At 39.0% G+C, this 25,672-nt stretch overlaps 1 protein-coding gene across 6 annotated transcripts in view; it reads left to right on the top strand.

Annotated features, from left to right (window-relative positions):
• The window catches only part of USP18 (ubiquitin specific peptidase 18), a 71,710-nt gene extending 46,320 nt beyond the window's left edge, over positions 1-25,390 (top strand). For 3 of the 6 annotated variants that reach the window (XM_041736674.1, XM_041736672.1, XM_041736671.1), the window contains 6 exons: positions 147-293; positions 681-776; positions 1,259-1,426; positions 13,248-13,379; positions 14,388-14,437; positions 24,745-25,390. In XM_041736674.1, coding sequence (XP_041592608.1) covers positions 147-293; positions 681-776; positions 1,259-1,426; positions 13,248-13,379; positions 14,388-14,437; positions 24,745-24,790 — 639 coding nt within the window. In that variant the 3' untranslated portion in view covers positions 24,791-25,390. Of the gene's footprint in view, positions 1-146; positions 294-680; positions 777-1,258; positions 1,427-13,247; positions 13,380-14,387; positions 14,442-24,744 lie in introns of those variants that run through there. The other 3 variants (XM_041736676.1, XM_041736673.1, XM_041736677.1) reach the window with 3 other exon arrangements.
• The last annotated feature ends 282 nt before the right edge of the window (positions 25,391-25,672 follow it).

The following is a 25,672-nucleotide window of genomic DNA, read 5'->3' as shown; positions in this document are numbered from 1 at the left end:
TTTGCTCCTTTTCAAAGAGCAAAGAACATCAGTGGCTGCCATTTTTGGAGCTTCTGTCTGCTGGCTACCATTTCTGGAAATTGACCTGACCTGGTTTGTTTATGGCTCTGTACCCTTCTTTCCTCTCACCTCCTCTCTATTAACAGGTAGAGAGGCTGAAGGCTCTGTATACAATTCGGGTGAAGGAGTCCTTGGTTTGCCTTGAATGTACTGTGGAGAGGAGCAGAAACAGTAGCATGCTGACCCTCCCCCTTCCTCTTTTTGATATGGACTCAAAACCTCTGAAAACACTGGTGAGGGATTTTTCTTGGTTAATTTGCTGTTTCCATACACCCAGTGCTGCCAATGTGCCCTTGCTTCTTTAATCACTGTTGCCTTTTAAAAAGTAATTTCTATTTCCTTTGCACAGTTCTAAGTTTCTCCTTTGATTTGGTGGAAATAAAATTTGTTTCCTTTTACTTCCTTTCCTCATACTGCTACCTTAGCAAGTGCTCCCTTCTATTTTTCCTTCCAATCAGTAGGTACTTTGGGGGATCCTGCCACATGCACTACACTGGGCCAGGTGTTAAGAGGGTACATGGAAAGAACCAGAAAGAAACTTAAATCCTTATCTGTAGGGTGAGGGGATGTACTCTAGATGGTAAATATCCTCTCTGCTTTTTCTTGATCTCTTGGGACAGGAGGATGCCCTTCGATGTTTCTTCCAGCCCAGGGAGTTATCAGGCAAAAGCAAATGCTTCTGTGAGAAATGTGGGAAGAAGACTTGTGGGAAACAGGTACTCACTGTCTGAAACCAGAAGCTTCCCTAATCTGGGGTTGCCTTTAGTGGATTTCCTGATAGAGTCTTCAGAGGCCTTGAGGGTCCCATGTGTTGGTTGAGGGAGGAAGTATATCTGGCTAATATCTGGAATCTGGGGCCTCTGACTTTCAGAGGCCCATCACTGAGAGGGGCAGAGCATTTTAAAAGATAAGAGAAGGTCCGAGATCAGGAGGCAGAGTTTTACATGCAAGGTTAGACTGACTCTCTAGAGCAGACTCTGTGGTTCCCCTGGGCTCTGGTTCCTGTGCAGAACACTAGGGCTGCTCATGCCTTCTGTGGGCTGCTCAACAGATTCAGCAGAAGGGGGCCCTTAACTGTATTATATCATTCCAATCCTTTGTGGGGAAGAAGAACACACCATCGGCCCTGATATTTCTCTAAACCTACCTATTTCAAGTACCTTAGGGTTTCATCTCCACAGTAATTTTGCTTTTTCAGGTCTTGAAGCTGACCCATTTACCCCAGACCTTGACAATCCACCTCTTGCGGTTCTCCATCAGGAATTCACGGACAGAAAAAATCTGCCACTCACTCTATTTCCCACAGAGCTTGGATTTAAGTCAGGTCCTTCTGATGGAGGAAGACCTCTATGATGCTGAGGAACAGGTGAGAAACTCCTTAATTCCCCTCTATCCTCCATCTCTTCAGATCCTTTGCTTGATTTTGCCTCTCTTCCCCTAAGGTGCTTGAAGTCACCTGCTCAACAGAGCACTTTTGGACATCTCATCTGTGTTATTATAGCGTCTCATAAATCATGGCCTCTATTGGCTGTGCTTGGGGTACATACAGGGAGGAAAACTCACCAGCAGCTGCTTGGTGTGATTCATAAAACATATTCATATGCTCAAGAAACATTTATTTTTTTTAAACAGTATTTTAATGATGGAAATCTATGTTTTCTTGAATAACAGTGATGGGTTGTTATCACCATACTACTATCACCAACATTTGCTGTTTACAGCTGCTTTTCTCTTAAGATTCAAAAGTCTGGGATGCCTGGGTGGCTCACCAGTTTGGTGCCTGCCTTTGGCCCAGGGCATGATCCTAGAGTCCTGGGATCAAGTCCCACGTTGGGCTCTCTGCATGGAGCCTGCTTCTCCCTCTGCCTGTGTCTCTGCCTCTCTCTCTCTGTCTCTCATGAATAAATAAATAAAATATTTTAAAAAAAATATCCAAAAGGCTTTGGTTAATGGACATCTGGGCCCTTTCCACAGTTTGGCTATTGTGGACATTACTGCTATAAACACTGGGGTGCAGGTGCCAGATGAATGGATAAAGAAGATGTGGTATATATGCAATGCAATATTACTCAGCCACCAAAAAAAAAAAAAGAGAGAGAGATCTTGCCATTTGCAATGATGCAGATGGAACTAGAGGGTATTATGCTAAGTGAAATAAGTCAATCAGAGAAAGATAATTATATGATCTCAATCATATGTAAAATTTAAGAAACAAAACAGAGGATCATGGAGGAAGGGAGAGAGAAAGAAAGTAAGATGAAATCAGAGAAGGAGACAAACCATAAGAGACTCTTAACTCTAGGAAACAAATTGAGGGTTGCTGGAGGGGAGGTGGGTAGGGGGATGGGATAACTGGGTGACAGGCATGAAGGAGGCATGTGATGTGATGAACCTGGGTGTTATATGCAACTGATGAATCACTAAATTCTACCTCTGAAACTAATAATAATACACTATATGTTAATTAATTTAATTTAAATTAAAAATCAAAAGACCTTATTTCTAAATATTGGGTTTTATTCATATCCCTCACAGCACTGAGGAAGGGAAGGAACCCATAATTCAGGACCTTCAGCTTAAATAAGACATATAAAAAAATAAAAAAAATAAGACATATAATATATATATTTGTATATATATATATATAAGCACAACATCTTGGGTTCTAAACACAGTACCAACCTAACTTTCTTCTTAAAACAGCTGATGCCCACTTTGAGGATCATAACAAAAGAGCCAGTTCACTAGGCCAAATTCAATCAAAATAAAGTTGAATTTAGTTGTCCTGAGCTAATAACTTACTGGGAAATTCTGAGAAAAAATATGACATAAATATATTTTCTTAGGTTTGAAATGCTACATTTAGTAAATTCTGTATTAATGTATTTAAATTCTGTATTTATATATTAATTATATATTAATATATATTCTGTATATATATACATGTATATAAATACAGAATTTAGTTAATACATTAATACAGAATTTACTAAATGTAGCATTTAGCATATATATATATACAGTATTCATGCTCTAGAACCATAGTATTTTTATTTTTATTTTTATTTTATTTTTATTTTTATTTTTATTTTTTTAATAAATTAATTTTTATTGGTGTTCAATTTACCAACATACAGAATAACACCCAGTGCTCATCCCATCAAGTGTCCCCCTCAGTGCCTGTCACCCATTGCCCTCCACCTGCCGCCCTCCTCCCTTTCCACCACCCCTAGTTTGTTTCCCAGAGTTAGGAGTCTTTATGTAGAACCATAGTATTTTTAAAATGAGGCCTACAACATACATGAAAAATGCTCAGCATCACTCAGCATCAGGGAAATATAAGTCAAAACCACAATGACATACCACTTCACACCAGTCAGAATGCCTAAATGATCAAGTCAGGAAACAACAGATATTGGTGAGGATAAGAGGAAAGGGAACCTTCTTACACTGTTGGTGGGAATGCAACCTGGGCAGCCATTCTAGGAAACAGTATGGAAGTATGGAGGTTCCTCAGAAAGTTAAAAATAGAGCTACCCTATGACCCAGCAATTGCACTGCTGGGTATTTAGCCAAAGGACACAAGCATAATGATCCAAAGGGATACTTGCACCTCAATGTTTATAGCCGCAATGTCCACAATAGCCAAACAATGGAAAGAGCCCAGATGTCCAGCAACACATGAATGGATAAAGAGATGGGATGTATGTATATCCACGCAATGGAATATTACTCAGCCATAAAAAATTGAAATCTTGCCATTTGCAATGACATGGATGGAACTAGAGGGTACTATACTAAGCAAAATAAGTCAATGAGAGAAAGAACAATTATCATATGATCTCACTCATAATGTGGAATTTAAGAAATAAAATATCAGTGAGGGTAACAGAACATGGGAGACACCTAACTCTGGGAAACGAACAAGGGGTAGTGGAAAGGGAGGTGGGTGGGGGGTGACTAGGTGATGGGCACTGAGGGGGGCACTTGACAGGATGAGCACTGGGTGTTATATATGTTAGCAAATTGAACTCCAATAAAAAATATATAGAAAAGTAAATTAATAAATTAAAAAAAAGAAAGCAGAGCAGCACAGAAAGGAGGGAAAAACAAAACATAATTAGAGAAGGAGACAAACCATAGAGAGTGTTAAATCTAGGAAACAGAGGGCTGCTGGAGGAGAGGTGGGTGTGAGGGTGATGGGGTAACTGGGTGATGGGCAGTAAGGAGGGCACATGATGTAATGAGCACTGGGTATTATATGCAACTGAACTCTACATCTGAAACATATAGTGTAATAATAGATTATATGTTAATTAAATGAACTCAAATTAAGAAAATAAAATAAAAAATAAAAATTGAGACCTAATAATATAATAGTTCCTATATGACAGTTTCTTCACCTATTCAGTGCATATACATTTCATAAGATTCTCATTTTTTGTCCTTTGAGTTTTTCTTCTTTCTACTTCTGCACTGTGAAGTATATCTTAATGAAATAATCTCTTAAAAATTCTTTAAATTCAAATTAAATTATTTAAATATAAATTCAATGTAGTTAACATAGTATATTATTACTTTCAGGGTAGAATTTAGTGATTCATGAGTTGCATTTAACACCCAGTGCTCCTTACATCACATGTCCTTCTAATGCCCTCACCCAATTATCCCATCCCCTCACCCGTCTTCCCTCCAGCAAACCTCAGTTTGTTTCCTGGAATTAGGTGTCTCTTATGATTTACCTGCTTATTTTTATCTTATTTTATTTTTCCTTCCCTTCCCCTCTGTTCTTCTGGATGGAACTAGAGCGTATTATGCTAACCAAAATAAATCAGTCAGAGAAAAACAAATGCCATATGATTTCACTCATATGTGGAATTTAAAAAAACAGATGAAATAATATCCTAAATTTTTTTCCACTTAAAAAAACATGGCTATGGACAATTTGAATACATATCAAAGTTGTGAGAAATTCTACAATGAATTCCCATGTCCGTCAAGCAGCTTAAACCATTATCAAAACCCATTGCCAATCTTTCTTGCCAACATCCTCATCCTCTTTCTCCAAACCCCTATTGGATTATTTTGAAGCAAGTCCTGATCACTGTGCTCTTTCATTTGAAGTATTTCATCATGTATTTCTAAAGAATGAGATCTCTTTTTTCTAAATGTAACCAATTCTATCATATAATTTTTTTATCAAGTTTTCAATTTTAATTCCAGTATAGTTAACATAGTGATATATTAATTTATGATGTATGATACAGTGATCTAACAATTATGTACATTACTCAGGGCTCATTGTAATAAGTGTACTCTTAATCCCCATCACCTATTTCACCCGTCCCCACTCACCCACCTCTCCTGCTGGTGACCGTATGTTTGTTCTCTATAGTTAAGAGTGTATTTCTTGGTTTGTCTCTCCGCTTTTTTTCCTTATTTGTTTTGTTTCTTAAATTCGACACATAAGTGAAATCATACAGCATTTTTCTTTCTCTGACTGACTTATTTCACTTGGCGTTATACTCTCTGGCTCTATCTATATTGTTGCAAATGGCAAGATTTCATTCCTTTTTGTGGCTTAGTAATACTCCAGTGTGTGTGTGTGTGTGTGTGTGTGTACACCACATCTTTACCATTCATCAAAGGATGGATCCTTGGGCTGCTCCTATATCTTGGCCATTGTAAATAATGTTGCTATAAACATTGGGGTGCATATATCCCATTGAATTAGTGTTTGTGTATTTTTGGGGGTGAATACCCAGTAATGTGATTACTGGATCATAGAATAGTTCCATTTTTAACCTTTTGGGAGACCTCCATACTGTTTTTCCACAGTGGCTGTACCAGTTTTCACTCCCACCAACAGTGCATGTCCTACTTTCTTAATATCATTGATGCCCAGTCAATATTTAGATTTCTGTGCCCAATAGGTTGGTTTGTTTAAATACAGATCCCAACAAGGGCTACACTTGCATTTGTTTGTTTCCATCCTTTCTTCCTCCTCTCTTTCCCTCCTTTGCTCTCTTCATACCTGCTTTTCTTTCTTCTTTTTCCTTAAGTTTCTCTCCCTTCCTTTTCTTGCCATTGCAATTTATTTGGTTGAAGGTTTTTTTATATATATATCCAGAATTTGCTGACTGGTGTTATTTAACATGTACCTTTATCCTTGTATTTCTTGTAAACAGATCTAGATATTGCCCTGCATTAAAAAAATCTAGCATAAAGTTCCCAAGTGAAAATAGAGGATAATTTGAGCTCTCCTTTTTGGGTAACTTAGCTTCATTTGCACTACACTCACCAACCCCTGTCTCCCTCACTGATTGCATTTCAAAGTCGCAGGTTAGGGACAATATTTGACTATGTTCAGATAGAAGAATAAAGTATTCCTGACTAATGTGGAGATCTTGCTCACAATCAGTCAAAACTCTGTCTCTCCTACCACTATTCCCTTTTCACAGAAAATTATCTCCCATCTGAAATTTGAGGAAGTAGAATGACTTACTGCTAAATTTAACGGATACTTTCTTTACTTGATCTTTTTGTAATATTCTGTTATTGATCGTACTTTCCTTCAAAATCTACTCTAGGCTTTCCTCCTAGGGTTTCTTACTACATTGCTGGATCCTTCCCTGCCCATCCTTTTATTGGTATTTAGTTTTTTTTTATTTATGAGAGAGAGAGAGAGAGAGAGAGAGAGAGAGAGAGAGAGAGAGAGAGAGAATGGCAGAGACATAGGCAGGGGAAGAAGCAGGCTCTTCGCAGGAGCCCTATGCAGAACTCGATCTCAGATCCTGGGACCATGACCTGAACCAAAGGCAGCCGGCCCAACCACTGAGCCACCAGAGGTCCCGGTATTTAGTTTTTTAAAAAATTTTATTTATCCACTCATGAGATACACAGAGAGAGAGACACACACACACACACACACACACAGGCAGAGGGCAAAACAGGCTCCATGCCAGGAGCCTGACATGGGACTCAATCCCGGGTCTCCAGGATCAGGCCCTGAGCTGAAGGCAGTGCTAAACCACTGAGCCACCCAGGCTGCCCATAGTATTTATTTTTATTTTTATTTTTTTAAATAATAAATTTATTTTTTAATGGTGTTCAATTTGCCAATATACAGAATAACACCCAGTGCTCATCCCGTCAAGTGCCCCCCTCAGCGCCCGTCACCCATTCACCCCCACCACCCCGGCTCCTCCCCTTCCACCACCCCTAGTTCGTTTCCCAGAGTTAGGAGTCTTCCATGTTCTGTCTCCCTTTCTGATAATTCCTACCCATTTCTTCTATCATTTATATTCCCCAAATGAATGAGAACATACACTGTTTGTCCTTCTCCGATTGACTTATTTCACTCAGCATAATACCCTCCAGTTCTATCCATGTCGAAGGAAATGGTGGGTATTTGTCTTTTCTAATGGCTAATATTCCATTGTATACATAAACCACATCTTCTTTATCCATTCATCTTTTGATGGACACCGAGGCTCCGTCCACAGTTTGGCTATTGTGGACATTGCTGCTATAAACATCAGGGTGCAGGTGTCCTGACGTTTCATTGCATCTGTATCTTTGGGGTAAATCCCCAGCAGTGCAATTGCTGGGTCGTAGGGCAGATGTATTTTTAACTCTTTGAGGAACCTCCACACAGCTTTCCAGAGTGGCTGCACCAGTTCACATTCTCACCAACAGTGCAAGAGGGTTCCCTTTTCTCCTGATCCTCTCCAACATTTGTAGTTTCCTGCCTTGTTAATTTCCCCCATTCTCACTGGTGTGAGGTGGTATCTCATTGTGGTTTTGATTTGTATTTCCCTAATGGCAAATGATGCAGAGCATTTTCTCATGTGCATGTTGGCCGTGTCTATGTCTTCATCTGTGAGATTTCTGTTCATGTATTTTGCCCATTTCATGATTGGATTGTTTGTTTCTTTGGTGTTGAGTTTAATAAGTTCTTTATAGATCATGGAAACTAGCCCTTTATCTGATATGTCATTTGCAAATATCTTCTCCCATTCTGTAGGTTGTCTTTTAGTTTTGTTGACTGTATCCTTTGCTGTGCAAAAGCTTCTTATCTTGATGAAGTCCCAGTAGTTCATTTTTGCTTTTGTTTCTTTTGCCTTCATGGCTGTATCTTGCAAGAGGTTACTATGGCCAAGTTCAAAAAGTGTGTTGCCTGTGTTCTCCTCTAGGATTTTGATGGAATCTTGTCTCACATTTAGATCTTTCATCCATTTTGAGTTTACCTTTGTGTCTGGTGCAAGAGAGTGGTCTAGTTTCATTCTTCTGCACGTGGATGTCCAATTTCCCAGCACCATTTATTGAAGAGACTGTCTTTCTTCCAGTGGATAGTCTTTCCTCCTTTATCGAATATTAGTTGACCATAAAGTTGAGGGTCCACTTCTGGGTTCTCTATTCTGTTCCATTGATCTATGTGTCTGTTTTTGTGCCAGGACCACACTGTCTTGAAGACCACAGCTTTGTAGTACAACCTGAAATCTGGCATTGTGATGCCCCCAGCTATGGTTTTCTTTTTTAAAATTCCCCTGGCTATTCGGGGTCTTTTCTGATTCCACACAAATCTTAAAATAATTTATTCTAATTCTCTGAAGAAAGTCCATGGTATTTGATAGGGATTGCAGTAAACGTGTAAATTGCCCTGGGTAACATTGACATTTTCACAATATTAATTCTGCCAGTCCATGAGCATGGAATATTTTTTCCATCTCTTTGTGCCTTCCTAAATTTCTTTCAGAAGTGTTCGATAGTTTTTAGGGTATAGATCCTTTACCTCTTTGGTTAGGTTTATTCCTAGGTATCTTATGGTCTTGGGTGCAATTTTAAATGGGATTGACTCCTTAATTTCTCTTTCCTCAGTCTCATTGTTAGTATTCAGAAATGCCACTGACTTCTGGGCATTGATTTTGTATCCTGCCACACTGCCAAATTGCTGTATGAGTTCTAGCAATCTTGGGGTGGAGGCTTTTGGGTTTTCTATGTACAGTATCATGTCATCGGTGAAGAGGGAGAGTTTGACTTCTTCTTTGCCAATTTGAATGCCTTTAATGTCTTTTTGTTGCCTGATTGCTGAGGCTAGGACTTCTAGTACTATGTTGAATAGAAGTGTGAGAGTGGACATCCCTGTCTTGTTCCTGATCTTAGGGGAAAGGCTCCCAGTGCTTCCCCATTGAGAATGTTATTTGCTGTGGGGTCGTAGATGGCTTTTAAGATGTTGAGGAATGTTCCCTCTATCCCTATACTCTCAAGAGTTTGATCAGGAATGGATGCTGTATTTTGTCAAATGCTTTCTCTGCATCTAATTAGAGGATCATATGGTTCTTGATTTTTCTCTTGCTGATATGATGAATCACATTGATTGTTTTATGAGTGTTGAAGCAGCCTTGTGTCCCAGGAATAAATCCTACTTGGTCATCGTGAATAATCTTCTTAATGTACTATTGGATCCTATTGGCTAGTATCTTGTTGAGAACTTTTGCATCCATGTTCATCAGGGATATTGGTGTATAATTCTCCTTTTTGGTGGGGTCTTTGTCTGGTTTCGGAATTAAGGTGATCCTGGCCTCATAGAACGAATTTGGAAGTACTCCATCTCTTTCTATCTTTCCAAACAGCTTTAGTAGAATAGGTATGATTTCTTCTTTAAACGTTTGATAGAATTCCCCTGGGAAGCCATCTGGCCCTGGACTCTTGTATCTTGGGAGGTTTTTGATGACTGCTTCAATATCCTCCCTGGTTATTGGCATGTTCAGGTTTTCTGTTTCTTCCAGTTCCAGTTTTGGTAGTTTGTGGCTTTCCAGGAATGCGTCCATTTCTTCTAGATTGCCTAATTTATTGGCATATAGCTGTTCATAATATGTTTTTAAAATCGTTTGTATTTCCTTGGTGTTGGTAGTGATCTCTCCTTTCTCATTAATGATTTTATTAATTTGAGTCTTCTCTCTCTTGTTTTTAATAAGGTTGGCTAATGCTTTATCTATCTTATTAATTCTTTCAAAGAACCAACTCCTGGTTTTGTTGATCTGTTCCACAGTTCTTCTGGTCCCGATTTTGTTGAGTTCTGCTTGAGCCTTTATTAACTTTCTTCTTCTGCTGGGTGTAGGATCTATTTGCTGTTTTTTCTCTAGCTCCTTTATGTGTAAGGTGAGCTTTTGTATTTGAGGTCCTTCTAGTTTTTGGATGGATGCTTGTATTGCGATGTATTTCCCCCTCAGGACTGATTTTGCTGTATCCCAAAGATTTTGAACGGTTGTATCTTCATTCTCATTAGTTTCCATGAATCTTTTTAATTCCTTAATTTCCTGGTTGACCCTTTCATCTTTTAGCCAGATGGTCTTTAACCTCCACGTGTTTGAAGTCCTTCCAAACTTCTTGTTTTGATTTACTTCTAATTTCAAGGAATTATGGTCTGAAAGTATGCAGGGCACGATCCCAATCTTTTGGTATAGGTTCAGACCTGATTTGTGACCTAGTATGTGGTCTATTCTGGAGAAAGTTCCATGTGCACTTGAGAAGAATGTGAATTCAGTTGAGTTTGGATGTAAAGTTCTATAGATATCTGTGAAATCCATCTGGTCCAGTGTATCATTTAAAGCTCTCGTTTCTTTGGAGATGTTGTGCTTAGAAGACCTATCGAGTGTAGAAAGCACTAGATTGAAGTCACCAAGTATAAATGTATTATTATCTATATATGTCTTAATTTTGGTTATTAATTGATTGATTTATTTGGCAGCTCTATTCCGGGCATATATATTGATGATTGTTAAGTCCTCTTGTTAGATAGATCCTTTAAGTATGATATAGTGTCCCTCTTCATCTCTCACTATAGTCTTCGGGGTAAATTTTAGTTTATCTGATATGAGGATGGCTACCCCTGCTTTCTTTTGAGGACCATTTGAATGGTAAATGGTTCTCCAACCTTTTATTTTCAGGCTGTAGGTGTCCTTCTGTCTAAAATGAGTCTCTTGTAGACAGCAAATAGATGCCTGCTTTTTTATCCAGTCTGACACCCTGCACCTTTTGATGGGGTCATTAAGCCCATTCACGCTCAGAGTTACTATTGAAAGATATGAGTTTAGTGTCATCATGATATCTATTCAGTCCCTGTTTTTGTGGATTGTACCATTGGACTTCTTCTTAAAGGGGAATTTTAAGAGTCTCCCTTAAAATTTCTTGCAGAGCTGGTTTGGAGGTCACATATTCTTTCAGTTCCTGCCTGTCTTGAAAGATCTTTATCTCTCCTTCTATTCTGAATAAGAGCCTTGCTGGATAAAGTATTCTTGGCTGCATGTTTTTGTCATTTAGGACCCTGAATATATCCTGCTAGCCCTTTCTGGCCTGCCAGGTCTCTGTGGAGAGGTCTGCTGTTACCCTAATACTCCTCCCCATAAAAGTCAGGGACTTTTTGTCTCTTGCTGCTTTAAGGATCTTCTCTTTATCTTTGGAATTTGCAAGCTTAACTATTAAATGTTGAGGTGCTGAACGGTTTTTATTGATTTTAGGGAGAGATCTCTCTATTTCCTGGATCTGAATGCCTGTTTCCCTTCCCAGATTCGGAAAGTGGAATTTAGTTTTACTTTCATTCTTTCTGGGGGACAGAACATGAGAGACTCCTAACTCTGGGAAATGAAGTAGGGGTGGTGGAAGGGGATGTGGGTGGCAGGTGGGGGGACTGGGTGATGGGCCCTGAGGGGGGCACTTGATGGGATTAGCACTGGGTGTTATTCTATGTGTTGGCAAATTGAATACCAATAAAAAATAAATTTATATAAAAAAACAAAAAAATTCATTCTTTCTGTTTTCCATTTTTCAAATTTTCATCTCATTAATTCTTGTGGTTTCAACAGTCATTTCAAACTGAAGACACCCAAATCTGTATCTCTTGTCCAGGTATTACACTTGAGCTCCAGACCAATGTATTGACCTCCTACCAAATGTTGTCACATAGTCCCCAAGTTCATTATGTTCACTCCTAAATCAGCTCTGTTCCAATTTAACTTTACAGCACCAATATGTTCCTAATTTCTAAGCCAGTGATGCCTCCTACTTGCCCTCTGCCCAATATCCATTCATTTACAAAGTATTTTTGGTTATTTATCCCTAGTTTTACACAAATTTGTCCCTTCATCCCCACCTTTATTCTCATTTTCTTAGTATAGAGTGAGGATTAAGAGCTTGGACTTTGAAGTCAGGCCCAGGTTGGAATCCGGCCTCTTCTATTTATAAGTTCTGACCTTTGTGTAATTTACTTTACCTCCCTGAGCTTAGATTCCACCTTTGTAAAATAAGATTTATATTAGCACCCATCTTACATGATTGTTGTGAGTACTGAATGAAGTAATTCATATAAAGACGTAGCTAAATGCATAGTGAATGCCAAGAGTTGGCTAATAATGATGAGGTTAAGAACGATTATTATTATTTAATGATTACTATTGATGGTAAGTATCTAGGCTATCACCATTTCTTCTCTGAACTGTTGCAGTGCCCTAACTTACCTCATTTGTCTCACATGACTTTTCATTCCGTTTTTCAAACCATGTTATTCTGGTGTTTTCCTCAAGCACAAATCTGATGATGTTCCTTCTCTGCTTAAACCCATCTGATGACACTCAGTAACTCTAATTCTCATTCAAAAACCACTAAATTCTATTCCTGAAACTAATATTACACTCTATGTTAACTAACTGGAATGTTAAAAAACGAAACTACAAAAAAATAAAGTTCCAATTATTGACTTGACGTTTGTAGCTTCATCTACTGTGAGTTCCCAGCACCACCTCTGACTTCCACTTTCTCAGCATGCTGTGTTTTGCCGTGCTGCCAAGTCTTTGCAATTTTTAGGTCCATTTGAGTATCCCTCATAGATATAACTTGTCTGCTAGCCTTGTTCATCCTTTGGGATCAATTAAAGCATATCTTCTCTGGGGAGCTTTCCCCAGGTGATTGTTCCTTCTCCTTTTCAGGGGCATGGCAATAGAATTGTGGCTTAATTAATTGTGAAATTCTTGAGTTCAAGGACTATTTTCTAGGACCCTTGAAGTACCAGTGCCTGGCACAGAGTAGGCACTAAATAAATATGTGACGAAATAATGTTTCTTTATTCTAGACTACGGTTAGAAAAGGAGGGATGATGGTGCATAATACTGTGCCTTATGTCCTTCCAGCTTGGAAGACAATATGAACTCTTTGCTGTGGTTGCCCATGTGGGAGCAGCTGACTTTGGTCATTACTGTGCCTATATCCAGAATTCTGTGGATGGAAAATGGTTCTGCTTCAATGATTCCAATGTTTCTTGGGTGAGAATGTTGTCCAAAATTTCATTTTGTCCTGGGTTAGCCACCTCTAATAAATTCTGAGCCCAGTACTAGATGTGTTCTCAAGGTCAGGCCCCATTGTGAGCCAGTTATTTCTGTGCATGGGGCCTTTAAAAACAAGTCCTTTTCTTTATGAAAAGCTTTTTAAACTAAAGCATAGTTGGCACAATATTACATTCATTCCAGGTGTACAATATAATGATTCAACAAGTTCATACATTATGCTGTGCTCACTGGAGGTATAGCTACCATCTGTTCCCATACAATGCTATCAAAGCATCACTGACTACATTCCTTACGCTGTGCCTTTTTCTTTATGAGAGAGAGAGAGAGCGAGTGCGAGTAAGTGGGGGTGAGAGAGGGGCAGAGGGAGAGAATCCCAAGCAGGTTCCATGCTCAGTGCAGAGCCCTGACATGGGTCTCAATCTTATGACCCTGAGATCATGACCTGAGCCAAAATCAGGTTGAATGTTCAACTGACTGAGCAATGTAGGTGCCCTATGCTGTGCCTTTTATTCCTGTGACTTACCCATTCCATACTGGGAAGCCTATATCTTCCAATCCCCTTCACATTTTTCCCATCCCCACTCCCCACCCTTCTAGCAACCGTTGGTTTGTTATATTTATAGGTATGATTCTGCTTAACGTCCTTTTCTGCATGAAGTCCCCATCTAGCGTATAGCTCTGTGAGAGTCCACGTAGCACAGTATCCAGGTTTTTGGTGTTCTAGCTTCATGCTCTGTGGGAAAGAAAGAAGAGTTAGATATATGCAAAAACCAAGCACAGTCAAGTTTAAATGGAGAGACCAACGATATTAAAAGCAGCTTTATAAACATGGCATCCTGACACTGGATGATCCAGGTCTTGGGAGGTACTAGGGGTGGGGTTGTTTGGGTGATTGAGGAAGGGTAAATGGTAGCACCCTGTACTATCTGGGTGCTTAACATATGTCAGCTGGATGCTTCACTTCATCTATTTATGTACTTCCAGGTATCCTGGGAAGACATCCAGTGTACTTATGGAAATCATAACTACCGCTGGTAAGAGAAGTGTTTGTGTAATGGAAGCCCAATGAGTTCACACAGGGTTCTTTTTTTTAAGGTTTTATTTATTTATTCACGAGAGACACACACACAGAGAAGCAGAGACATAGGCAGAGGGAGAAGTAGGCTCTCCACTGGGAGCCGGGATTACACCCTGAGCCAAAGGCAGATGCTCAACTGCTGAGCCACCCAGGCATCCTGTACACAAGGTTCTTATTGCTGTATGAAACTCTCATGGATTCAGCTGCCACTTATATTTGGAAAACTCCCCAGTGACTGCTTAGCCTCCTCTCTCATTACATATCTCACCAAACCATGCATTTTTCACAATTTAGATTCCAATAATACTAAAGTATAAGTAGTGCTTCAAATGTCATGTCGTCTATGGCTTTCACATGCAGTTTCTGCTCTGTTTTGCCCTCTCCTAATTTATTATTGAGGCAAACTCCCACTCATGCTATTATATCTCTGTTGATGGCTTCTCCTACTCTGTAGAGCCTTTGTCGATTGAGTCCAGAAGATTTTTAGGGGCTTTTCATATGCTTGTCCTGCACTTTAAGCATACTTCCTTTATAGCAAGGACCACCCTGTTTGTAATTGTTTGTTTATATAACTTTTATAACATGCCATGTATTTGTGAGCAAGGGTCATTCTTTTCTTTTTCTTTGCCTGGTACAGTGGCTTGCATTTAGTAAGTAGCTATAAGTACATCTTTAAAAATCAACAACTGCAGAGGGCAGGTAGAGAAAAAAGCTGGATGAAGGTCTTTTAAAATTTTTATTTAAATTCATTAATTTAAATGGTGTATTATTATATCCAGAGGTAGAGTTCAGTGATTCATCCGTTGTATATAACGTGCTCATTACATCATGTGCCCTCCTTATAGCCTATCTATCACCAGTTACCCGATTCCCCCACCCACCTCCCCTCCAGCAACTCTCAGTTTGTTTCTTAGATTTAGACTTATAGTTTGTCTCCCTCTCTGATTTCGTCTTGTTTTAGTTTTCTCTCCCTTCCCCTAGATCCTATTTTGTTTCTTAAATTCCACATATGAGTGAAATCATATGGTATTTATCTTTTTCTTACCATTTTGCTTAGCATAATACCCTCTGGTTCTGTACATGCCATTGCAAAAGATTTCAGTTTCTTTTTATGGAAGAGTACTATTGCATTAAATATCTATATCTATGTCTATCTATCTATATATTTATCACATCCTCCTTATCCATTCACCTGTCAAAAGACATCTGGGCTTTTTCTATAGTTTGGTTATTGTGGACATTGTGCTTTAAACATTGGGGTGCAGGTGCCCCTTCAAATCACTATATTTGTGTCCTTTGGCTAAATACCCAGTAGTACAATTGTTGGGTCATAGGGTAGCTCTGTTTTTAACTTCTTGAGGAACCTCCACACAGTTTTCCAAAGTGGCTGCACTAGCTTGCATTCTCACCAACAGTGTAAGAGGGTTCTCTTTTCTCTGCATTTTCACTAACATCTGTTGTTTTATGACTTGTTAATTTTAGCCATTCTCACTGGTGTGAAGTGGTTTCTCTTTGTGGTTTTGATTTGTATTTTCCCGATGCTGAGTAATGCTGAGTATTATTTTCATGTGTCTGTTGGCCATGTGTAGGTCTTCATTGGAGGAATGTCTGTTCATGTCTTCTACCCATTTCTTGACTGGATTATTTGTTCTTTGGGTGTTGAGTTTGAGAAGTTCTTTATAGATCTTGGATGCTAGTCTTTTATCTGATACGTCATTTGCAAATATTTTCTCCTATTCTGTAGGTTGTCTATTGCTTTTGTTTACTCTTTACTTTGCTGTGCAGAAGCTTTATTTATTTATTTATTTATTTATTTATTTATTTATTTATGATAGTCACAGAGAGAGAGAGAGAGAGAGGCAGAGACACAGGCAGAGGGAGAAGCAGGCTCCATGCACCGGGAGCCCGACGTGGGATTCAATCCCGCATCTCCAGGATCGCGCCCTGGGCCAAAGGCAGGCGCTAAACCGCTGTGCCACCCAGGGATCCCTGTGCAGAAGCTTTTTATCTTGAAATTCCAGTGGCTCATTTTTGCCTTTGTTTCCCTTGCCTTTGGAGAGGAGTCTAGCAAGAAGTTGCTGTGGCCAAAGTCAAAGAGGTTGTTGCCTGTGTTCTCCTTAGGATTTTGGTGGATTCCTGTCTCACATTCAGGTCTTTCATCCAGTTTGAGTTTATTTTTATGTGTAGTATAAGAAAATGGTCCAGTTTCATTCCTCTGCATGTGGCTGTCCAATTTTCTCAACACCATTTGGTGAAGAGATTGTCTTTTTTCCATTGGATATTCTTCTCTGCTTTGTCAATGATTAGTTGAACATTCAGTTGAGAGTCCACTCTGGATTCTCTGTCCTGTTTCATTGGTGTATGTGTCTGTTTTTGGGTGGGTACTATACTGTCTTGATGATTACAGCTTTGTAATACAGCTTGAAGTCCAGAATAGTGATGCTACTAGCTTTAGTCTTTTTCAACATTCCTTTAGCTATTTGGGGTCATTTCTGGTTCCATACAAATTTTATTTATTTTATTTTATTATTTTTTAAATTCTTTAAAAAATATATATTGTATATTTTTTATTGGAGTCTGATTTGCCAACATATAGCATAACACCCAGTGCTAACCCCGTCAAGTGCCCCCTCAGTGCCCATCACCCAGTCACCCCATCCCCCTGCCCACCTCCCCTTCCACAACCCCTTGTTCATTTCCCAGAGTTAGGAGTCTCTCATGTTTTGTCTCCCTCTCTGATATTTCCCACTCATTTTCTCTCCTTCCCACTATAATCCCTTTCACTATTTTTTATATTCCCCGTATCAACGAAACCATATAATGTTTATCCTTCTCCGATTTACTTACTGCACTCAGCATAATACCCTCTAGTTCCATCCGTGTTGAAGTAAATGGTGGGTATTTGTTGTTTCTGATGGCTGAGTAATACAAATTTTAGAATTATTTGTTCCAGCTCTGAAAAATGTTGATGGTATTTTGATAGGGATTTCATTGAACATGTAGATTGTTTTGTGTAGCATAGACATTTTAACAATATTTGTTCTTCCAACCCATGAGCGTGGAATATTTTTCCATGTCTTTGTGTCTTTCATCAATTTCTTTCATGAATATTCTATAGTTTTTGGAGTAAGATCCTTTGCCTCATTGGTTAGGTTTTTTTCTAGGTATCTTGTAGGTTTGATGCATTTGAAAATGGGATGGATTCCTTGATTTCTCTTTCTTCTGCCTCATTGTTAGTGTATAGAAGAAATGCAACTGATTTCTGTGCATTGATTTTATATCCTCCCCCATTGCTGAATTGCTGTATGAGTTCTAGCAATTTTGGATGCTGTCTTTTGGGTTTTCTACATAGAGTATCATGTCATCTGCAAAGAGTGGAATTTGACTTTTTCTTTTCCAATTGAATGCCTTTTCTTTATTTTTTTAATCTGATTTCTGAGGCTAGGGCTTCCAGTACTACGTTCAACAAAAATGGTGGGAGTGGGCATCTCTGTTGTGTTCCTGACCTTAGTGGAAAAGCTCTTAGTTTTTCCCCACTGAGAATGATATTCACTGTGGGCTTTTCATAAATGGCTTTTATGATATTAATGTATGTTCCCTCTACCCTAACAATGTGGAGAGTTTTAATAAAGAAATTGGTTTTTTCTTTGAAACACTTTGAAACAATTGTCAATTGTATTTTCTGCATCTATTGAGAGGATCATATGGTTATTGTCCTTTCTTTTATTAATGTGGTGTATCACATTGATTGATTTGCAGATGTTGAACCATCCTTGCATCCTAGGAATAAATTCCATTTGGTCTGGTGAATAATCCTTTTAATATACATTTATTGGCTAGTATCTTGGTGAGTATTTTGACATTAATCTTTGTCAGACATATTGGTCTGTAATTCTCCTTTTTGATTGGGTCTTTGTGTCTGGTTTTGGGGTCAAGGTAATGCTGGCCTCATAGAATGAGTTTGGAAATTGTTTTCCATTTCTATTTTTGAAACAACTTCAGAATAATAGGTATTAGTTGTCTTTAAATGTTTGGTAGAATTCCCCTGGGAAGCCATCTGTCCCTGGACTCTTGTTTCTTGGTAGGGGTTTGATGACTGCTTCAAATTCCTTGATGGTTATTGGTCTGTTTAGGTTTTCTATTTTTTCCTGTTTCAGTTTTGATAATTTGTAGGTTTCCAGCAGTGCATCCATTTCTTCCAGATTGCCTAATTTGTTGGCATATAGTTGCTCACAATATGTTCTTATAATTGTTTGTATTTCTTTGGTGGTTGTTGTGATCTCTCTTCTTTCATTCGTGATTTTATTGATTTGGGGCCTTTCTCTCTTTGTTTTTTGATAAGTCTGGCTAGGAGTTTATCCATCTTGTTAAATCTGTCAAAGAACCAGCTCTTACTTTCATTGATCTGTTCTATTTTTCTTTTGGTTTCTAAATCACTGATTTCTGTTCTAATCTTTATTATTTCTCTTATGCTTGATGTAGGCTTTATTTGCTGTTATTTCTCCAGCTCCTTTAGGTGTAAGGTTAGGTTGTATATTTGAGACCTTTCTTGTTTCTTGAGAAATGCTTCTATTGCTATATACTTCCCTTTAGGACCACCTTTGCTGCATCAAAAAGGTTTTCATTTCCTTGTTTCCATGCGTTAAAAAAATATTCTTTAATTTCTTGGTCGACCCATTCCTAATCTCTTGTAGGATGCTCTTTAATCTCCATGCATTTGTTTTCCTTTCAAATTTTCTCTTGTGATTGAGTTCAAATGATAAAGCATTGTGGTCTGAAAATATGCAGGGAATAATCCCAATATTTGGTACTGGTTGAGACCTGATTTGTGACCCAATTTGTGATTTATTATGGAGAATATTCCATGTGCACTGGAGAAGAATATATATTCTGTTGCTTTAGGATGGAATGCTCTGAACGTATCTGTGAAGTTTATCTGGTACAGTGTGTTATTCAAAGCCCTGGTTTCCTTTTGATATCCTTAGATGATATCCCCATTGCTGTGAGTGGGATGTTAAAGTCCTCGACTATTAATGCATTATTACCAATATGCTTCTTTAAATTTGTTATGAATTGATTTATATATGTGGCTACTCCCAAGTTACAGGATAAATATTTACAATTGTTAGATCCTCTTGTTGGATACACCCTTTTATTATGATATAGTGTTCTTCTTCATATCTTTTTTTAATAATAATAAATTTATTTTTTTATTGGTGTTCAATTTGCCAACATACAGAATAACACCCAGTGCTCATCCCGTCAAGTGTCCCCCTCAGTGCCTGTCACCCACTCACCCCCACCCCCCCACCCTCCTCCCCTTCCACCACCCCTAGTTCATTTCCCAGAGTTAGGAGTCTTTATGTTCTGTCTCCCTTTCTGATATTTCCCACACATTTCTTCTTCCTTCCCTTCTATTCCCTTTCACTAATATTTATATTCCCCAAATGAATGAGAACATACACTGTTTGTCCTTCTCCGATTGACTTACTTCACCCAGCATAATACCCTCCAGTTCCATCCACGTTGAAGCAAATGGTGGGTATTTGTCATTTCTAATGGCTGAGTAATATTCCATTGTATACATAAACCCCATCTTCTTTATCCATTCATTTTTTGATGGACACCGAGGCTCCTTCCACAGTTTGGCTATTGTGGACATTGCTGCTAGAAACATCGGGGTGCAGGTGTCCCGACGTTTCATTGCATCTGTATCTTTGGGGTAAATCCTCAGTAGTGCAATTGCTGGGTCGTAGGGCAGGTCTATTTCTAACTCTTTGAGGAACCTCCGCACCGATTTCCAGAGTGGCTGCACCAGTTCACATTCCCACCAACAGTGTAAGAGGGTTCCCTTTTCTCCCCATCCTCTCCAACATTTGTAGTTTCCTGCCTTGTTAATTTCCCCCATTCTCACTGGTGTGAGGTGGTATCTCATTGTGGTTTTGATTTGTATTTCCCTAATGGCAAGTGATGCAGAGCATTTTCTCATGTGCATGTTGGCCATGTCTATGTCTTCCTCTGTGAGATTTCTCTTCATGTCTTTTGCCCATTTCATGATTGGATTGCTTGTTTCTTGGGTGTTGAGTTTAATAAGTTCTTTATAGATCTTGGAAACTAGCCCTTTATCTGATATGTCATTTGCAAATATCTTCTCCCATTCTGTAGGTTGTCTTTTAGTTTTGTTGACTGTATCCTTTGCTGTGCAAAAGCTTCTTATCTTGATGAAGTCCCAATAGTTCATTTTTGCTTTTGTTTCTTTTGCCTTTGTGGAGTATCTTGCAAGAAGTTACTGTGGCCAAGTTCAAAAAGGGTGTTGCCTGTGTTCTCCTCTAAGATTTTGATGGAATCTTGTCTCACATTTAGATCGTTCATCCATTTTGAGTTTACCTTTGTGTCTGGTGAAAGAGAGTGGTCTGGTTTCATTCTTCTGCACGTGGATGTCCAAATTTCCTAGCACCATTTATTGAAGAGACTGTCTTTCTTCCAGTGGATAGTCTTTCCTCCTTTATCGAATATTAGTTGACCATAAAGTTGAGGGTCCACTTCTGGATTCTCTATTCTGTCCATTGATATATGTGTCTGTTTTTGTGCCAGGGGAACCCCAATTAAACGTAGATTTTTCCTTCTGAGGCTGTCATTTATTTCCCTTAACCTATCCTCATGATCTTTTCATTGTTTTTCTTTTTTCCTCAGTTTCCCTCCTTGACACCAACTTGTCCTCTATGTCACTCACTTGTTCTTTTACCTCGTTAACCCTCGTCATTAGGACCTCTAGTTTGGATTGCATCTCACTTTTTAAATTTTTTTTTGATTTATTTACTATAGTCACACAGAGAGAGAAAGAGAGAGAGAGGCAGAGACATAGGCAGAGGGAGAAGCAGGCTCCATGCACTGGGAGCCCGACGTGGGATTCAATCCCGGGTCTCCAAGATGGTGCCCTGAGCCAAAGGCAGGTGCTAAACCGCTGTGCCACCCAGGGATCCCTGGATTGCATCTCATTTAATTGATTTTTAATTTCTGCCTGATTAGATCTAAATTCTGCAGTCATGTAGTCTCTTGAATCCTTATGCTTTTTTCTAGAGCCACCAGTCGCTTTATAATAGTGCTTCTGAATTGGCTTTCTGACATTGAATTGTAATCCAAATTTTGTAACTCTGTTGGAGAGAGGACTGTTTCTGATTCTTTCTTTTGAGGTGAATTTTTCTTTCTAGTCATTTTGCTCAGTGCAGAGTGGCCAAAAACAAGTTGTACTTGATGGAAGGGCAAACTCTTCTCACTGTAGCATTCCAGCTGTTCTCTCTTTAGATCTCAGGTCGAATTTGTAGGTTTTCAGAATGATTTGAAGCAAATGGTGGGTATTTGTCGTTTCTAATGGCTGAAAGAGAGAGAGAGGCAAAGACATAAGCAGAGGGAGAAGCAGGCTTCTCCTGCTTGCCAGGAGAGTGGCTTGCCAGGTCTCTGTGGATAAGTCTGCTGTCAGCCTTATGTTTCTATCCTTGTAGATTAAGGACGTTTTGTCCTGAGCTGCTTTCAAGAGTTTCCGTTTGTCTTTGAAATATTCAAGCTTCAGTATTGTATTTCAAGGTGTTGATCTGTTTTTATTGATTTTGGTTCTCTGTGTCTCCTGGAGAATACTTGTTTCCTTCTCTAGATTAGAGAAGTTCTCAGCTATAATTTTGCTCAAATAAACTGTCTGCCCTCCCTCTTTCTTCTTTCTCTGGCATGCCAAGTATTCTCATATTATTTCACTTTGTGGTGTTACTTATCTCTTGAATTCTCCCCTTCATGATCCAGTAGTTATTTCTCTCTCTTTTTCTCATTTATTAAATTTTCCATCATTTTTTTCTGTATCAGTGACTTTCTCTTCTGCCTCCTTTATCCTAGCAGTTAGAGCCTACATTTTAAAAAAAATCACATCTCAGTTATATCTTTTTTATTTCAACCTGATTAGTATTTTGTTGTTTTGTTTCTCCAGAAAGGGGTTCTCCATTGTCTTCTATGCTTTTTTCAAATCCTGCTAGTATTTTTGTAGTCATTGTCTTGAATTCTAGTTCTGACATCTTACTTATATCCATACTGAATAAGTCCCTAGCTCTTGTTCTCTCTCTCTCTCTCTCTTTTTTTTTGGTTGAGTTCTTCTCTTTTGTCATTGTGTCCGGAGAAGAATAGATGAAAGAGAGCACAAAGTATAAAAATGGCAACAATCCAGAAAGATATACACTAAACAACTAAGAAGAGATCAACTAAGAAGCTACAGAAAAGAAGAAAAAAAGGAATAAAATCACACAGAAGGTGAACAAAACAGAGCAATAAATTAGATCCTGCATGTATTTTGATCTTAGAAAAACTAAATCCCAGAATTGTAAAGAAAGAAAAACTTATGTGTATACAAAAATAAAATTGAATACAGTGAAAGGAAGCCAAAAATTAAAAATAGATATATAAAACATAAATTAAAAAAGGAGTTGCTAAAATAAAAAATCAGTTGGAATGGAAAAAAATTTAAATGAAAAACTAAAGAATCATGAGAAAGAAACATGCCTAGTGCTGGAATTTTGCAGTTCTCTATGATCAGTAAACTTGGTATTATCTAGATGTTCTTACTAATATTCTAGAGCCTGTTGCATTGATTCTCATGTGTCTTTGCTCGGGCAGTATTGCGCTCCCTTTGCCAAGGGGGCCATGCTCAGTATAATCAGCTCTCAATTGCTCTCTGTGGCTTTTGTTCCCTGAAGGCTTTGAGCACCAATTTGAGGGATGAAAATAAAAATGCTGGTGCCCAAATCTCCAGCCTTGGAGCTGAAAGCTCATGTCCCCCACTCCTCAGTGTGCCCTCAGGGTAAAACAGTTCATCACTCTTGTCTCCCTGGTTTCCTTCCACACTCCAAGCTCACCCAGCCTGTGATGGAACATTTTTATCTCAGGCATGAGACCTTGTTTTGAGTCTCCAACTTTACAAACTTTTGCGGTGGCATGCACCCGCACTGCCTCTCCCATGTCATGGAGGGTGGTCTTGCTGCTCTTCTGCCTCTTGCTGGGCCCCTCCTTGGAGAGTAGTCACCCAGCCGTGCAACACTTCATGATTTATGGCAACACCAAACAGAAAACCCACTCCTTGGGCTCACTGTTGGCAGCTGGGTTCCCTGCTCCAATGCTTGGGAACTCTTTTGCGCTCAGGCACCCCCGTTCTTTTTGTGGCCTTGGGGATCCTGAGACACACTGTTCCACCTAGGATTCTGCCCTCCTTTGCCACCTGAGCACCTTGCAGGCAGGGACGTCCTTCACCAGAGAAGACTTCTAAAGGTTTCAGTTTTGCACTCTGCTGCTATTATCACTCTCCAGTATTGTCTTACAGGATTTATCTTCTGATATATCACCTCAGATTCACTTCTCTACACCTCCTACCTTGCAAAAAGTGGTCCTTTTTGTATTTGTACATTTGCAGCAATTCTTTTCTTAGATCTCCAGTTGAATTTGCAGATGTTCATAATGATTTGATAGCTATCTAGATGAATTCCAGGGACCAGGCAAAATTAGGGTCCCCTATTCCTCCGCCATCTTACCTGTCTCCTCCTGGATGAGGTTAAAACAGGGAGACTTTGTAAGTTTTTTTTTAAGTTGAGTTTCTGGGTTAGCAGTGACATTGTATACCACAGGTGGTATTTGAAATGATTTCAGGAGCAGGAGTAGGCCTGATTATGTGAAAAATAATGAAGTAGATGAAATTTGTTTTTGAAATCCTCTTATAGTCTTCTGGTTTTTATCTTTTCTTTCTTCTGAACATCTTCCTTAGATGCCCATTCTCTGTCACCTTCTGGTTGTCTGTGATCAGTTCTCCCTTTATTTAGATAAGTGTTTGGCAAACTTTTTCTGTAAATGGCCAGAGAGTAAATAAGGCTGTGTGGGCCATAAAGTCTCTGTTGCAAGTCCTCAACTCTAACCTGTAGCAAGAAGCAGCCACAGACAATACCTCAATGAATGGGTGTGGCTGTATTACAGCTAAATTCATTCGCAGAAACATGGTGATATTTGGCTTGTGGGCTGTTGGTTTGTCAACCCCTGATAGAGATGTCAACTAGTAGAAGATTAGTGGCTATTTTTTCAAGTTATCCATTTTCCCCCTCTGAGGTATTGGATAGATGAAGACTTGATCCAACAACCAGAAACTTTTCTGATGCTTGTGCCATCATGAATTAATAAATGGATCCGTTGACTATAAATGATTCATCTCTGTTATGCTGATGCATTTTTTTTTCTTTCTAGGCGGGAAACTGCTTACCTTCTGGTTTACATGAAGATTGAGTCCTAATGGATGTACCCTAGACCTTCAGAGACTGACAAAGTTTCATTTTCCTTTCTATCCCTGGATTTGCTGACTCTTTCAAGAGATTTTGCAGTGAGAAGAAACCTCATTTTCAAATTTTACATATACATTTCAAACTTTACATATAATCAGGGGTAATTATCAAATATTCGACAGTGACTTTGCATGGGTCTTGATTGGCCAGAATGGAGACTTCCACCTGTGGACCCCGGCCATATGGCTGGAGCAGGGGCCTGAATGCTGCCTGCTGTGGAAGGCATCAGTTCTTTAGATAGGGGAGTGCAAGAGTCCACACGCCCCTGGAGGAGGAGAAACCAGGCCAACAGTGGTAGTGGGAGGCTCTCAGGTGGCAAGGGGCAGTGGTAGGGATGTATTTCTGTATTTTAAAGCTAGTGTGACTGTCCTGCTATGTACTGGCAGGATATTACATTATGATTTAAAACAATTTTAGAACCCATATCAGTTCTGTGAAAGTCAAGTGTTTTTTAATTGTTATTCATTTATTTGACAAATATGTATTGATCACCTGCTCTCCATAAGATGGTGTGCTAGGCACCAGAGTGAATAAAGGTCTTTTTCTCAGAAGGAGTTTGCAGTTTAATTGGGGGGGGGGAGTGTGATTAAATAATTAAAAAACTTAAGGTCTACAGAATTTAAAGACAGAAAATGCTACAGAAATTCAAAGGACAGTAAAATATTTCTATTGTGGATGGAAAGAGAGATAGGATGGAGGATAATCCATTCACACGAATAAGCATACACAATGGCATAGCTTAAAAAGGCAAAGTTCAAGATTCAAAGATTATCCACAAACCTGGCTTCCCTCTACCAAGGAAACAGTGGAGACTGATAAGGCTGGTGGGTAGG

This window comes from Vulpes lagopus, chromosome 21 (assembly GCF_018345385.1).
Source record: "Vulpes lagopus strain Blue_001 chromosome 21, ASM1834538v1, whole genome shotgun sequence".
NCBI lineage: Eukaryota > Metazoa > Chordata > Mammalia > Carnivora > Canidae > Vulpes > Vulpes lagopus.
This window is presented reverse-complemented; position numbering and strand designations above follow the sequence as displayed.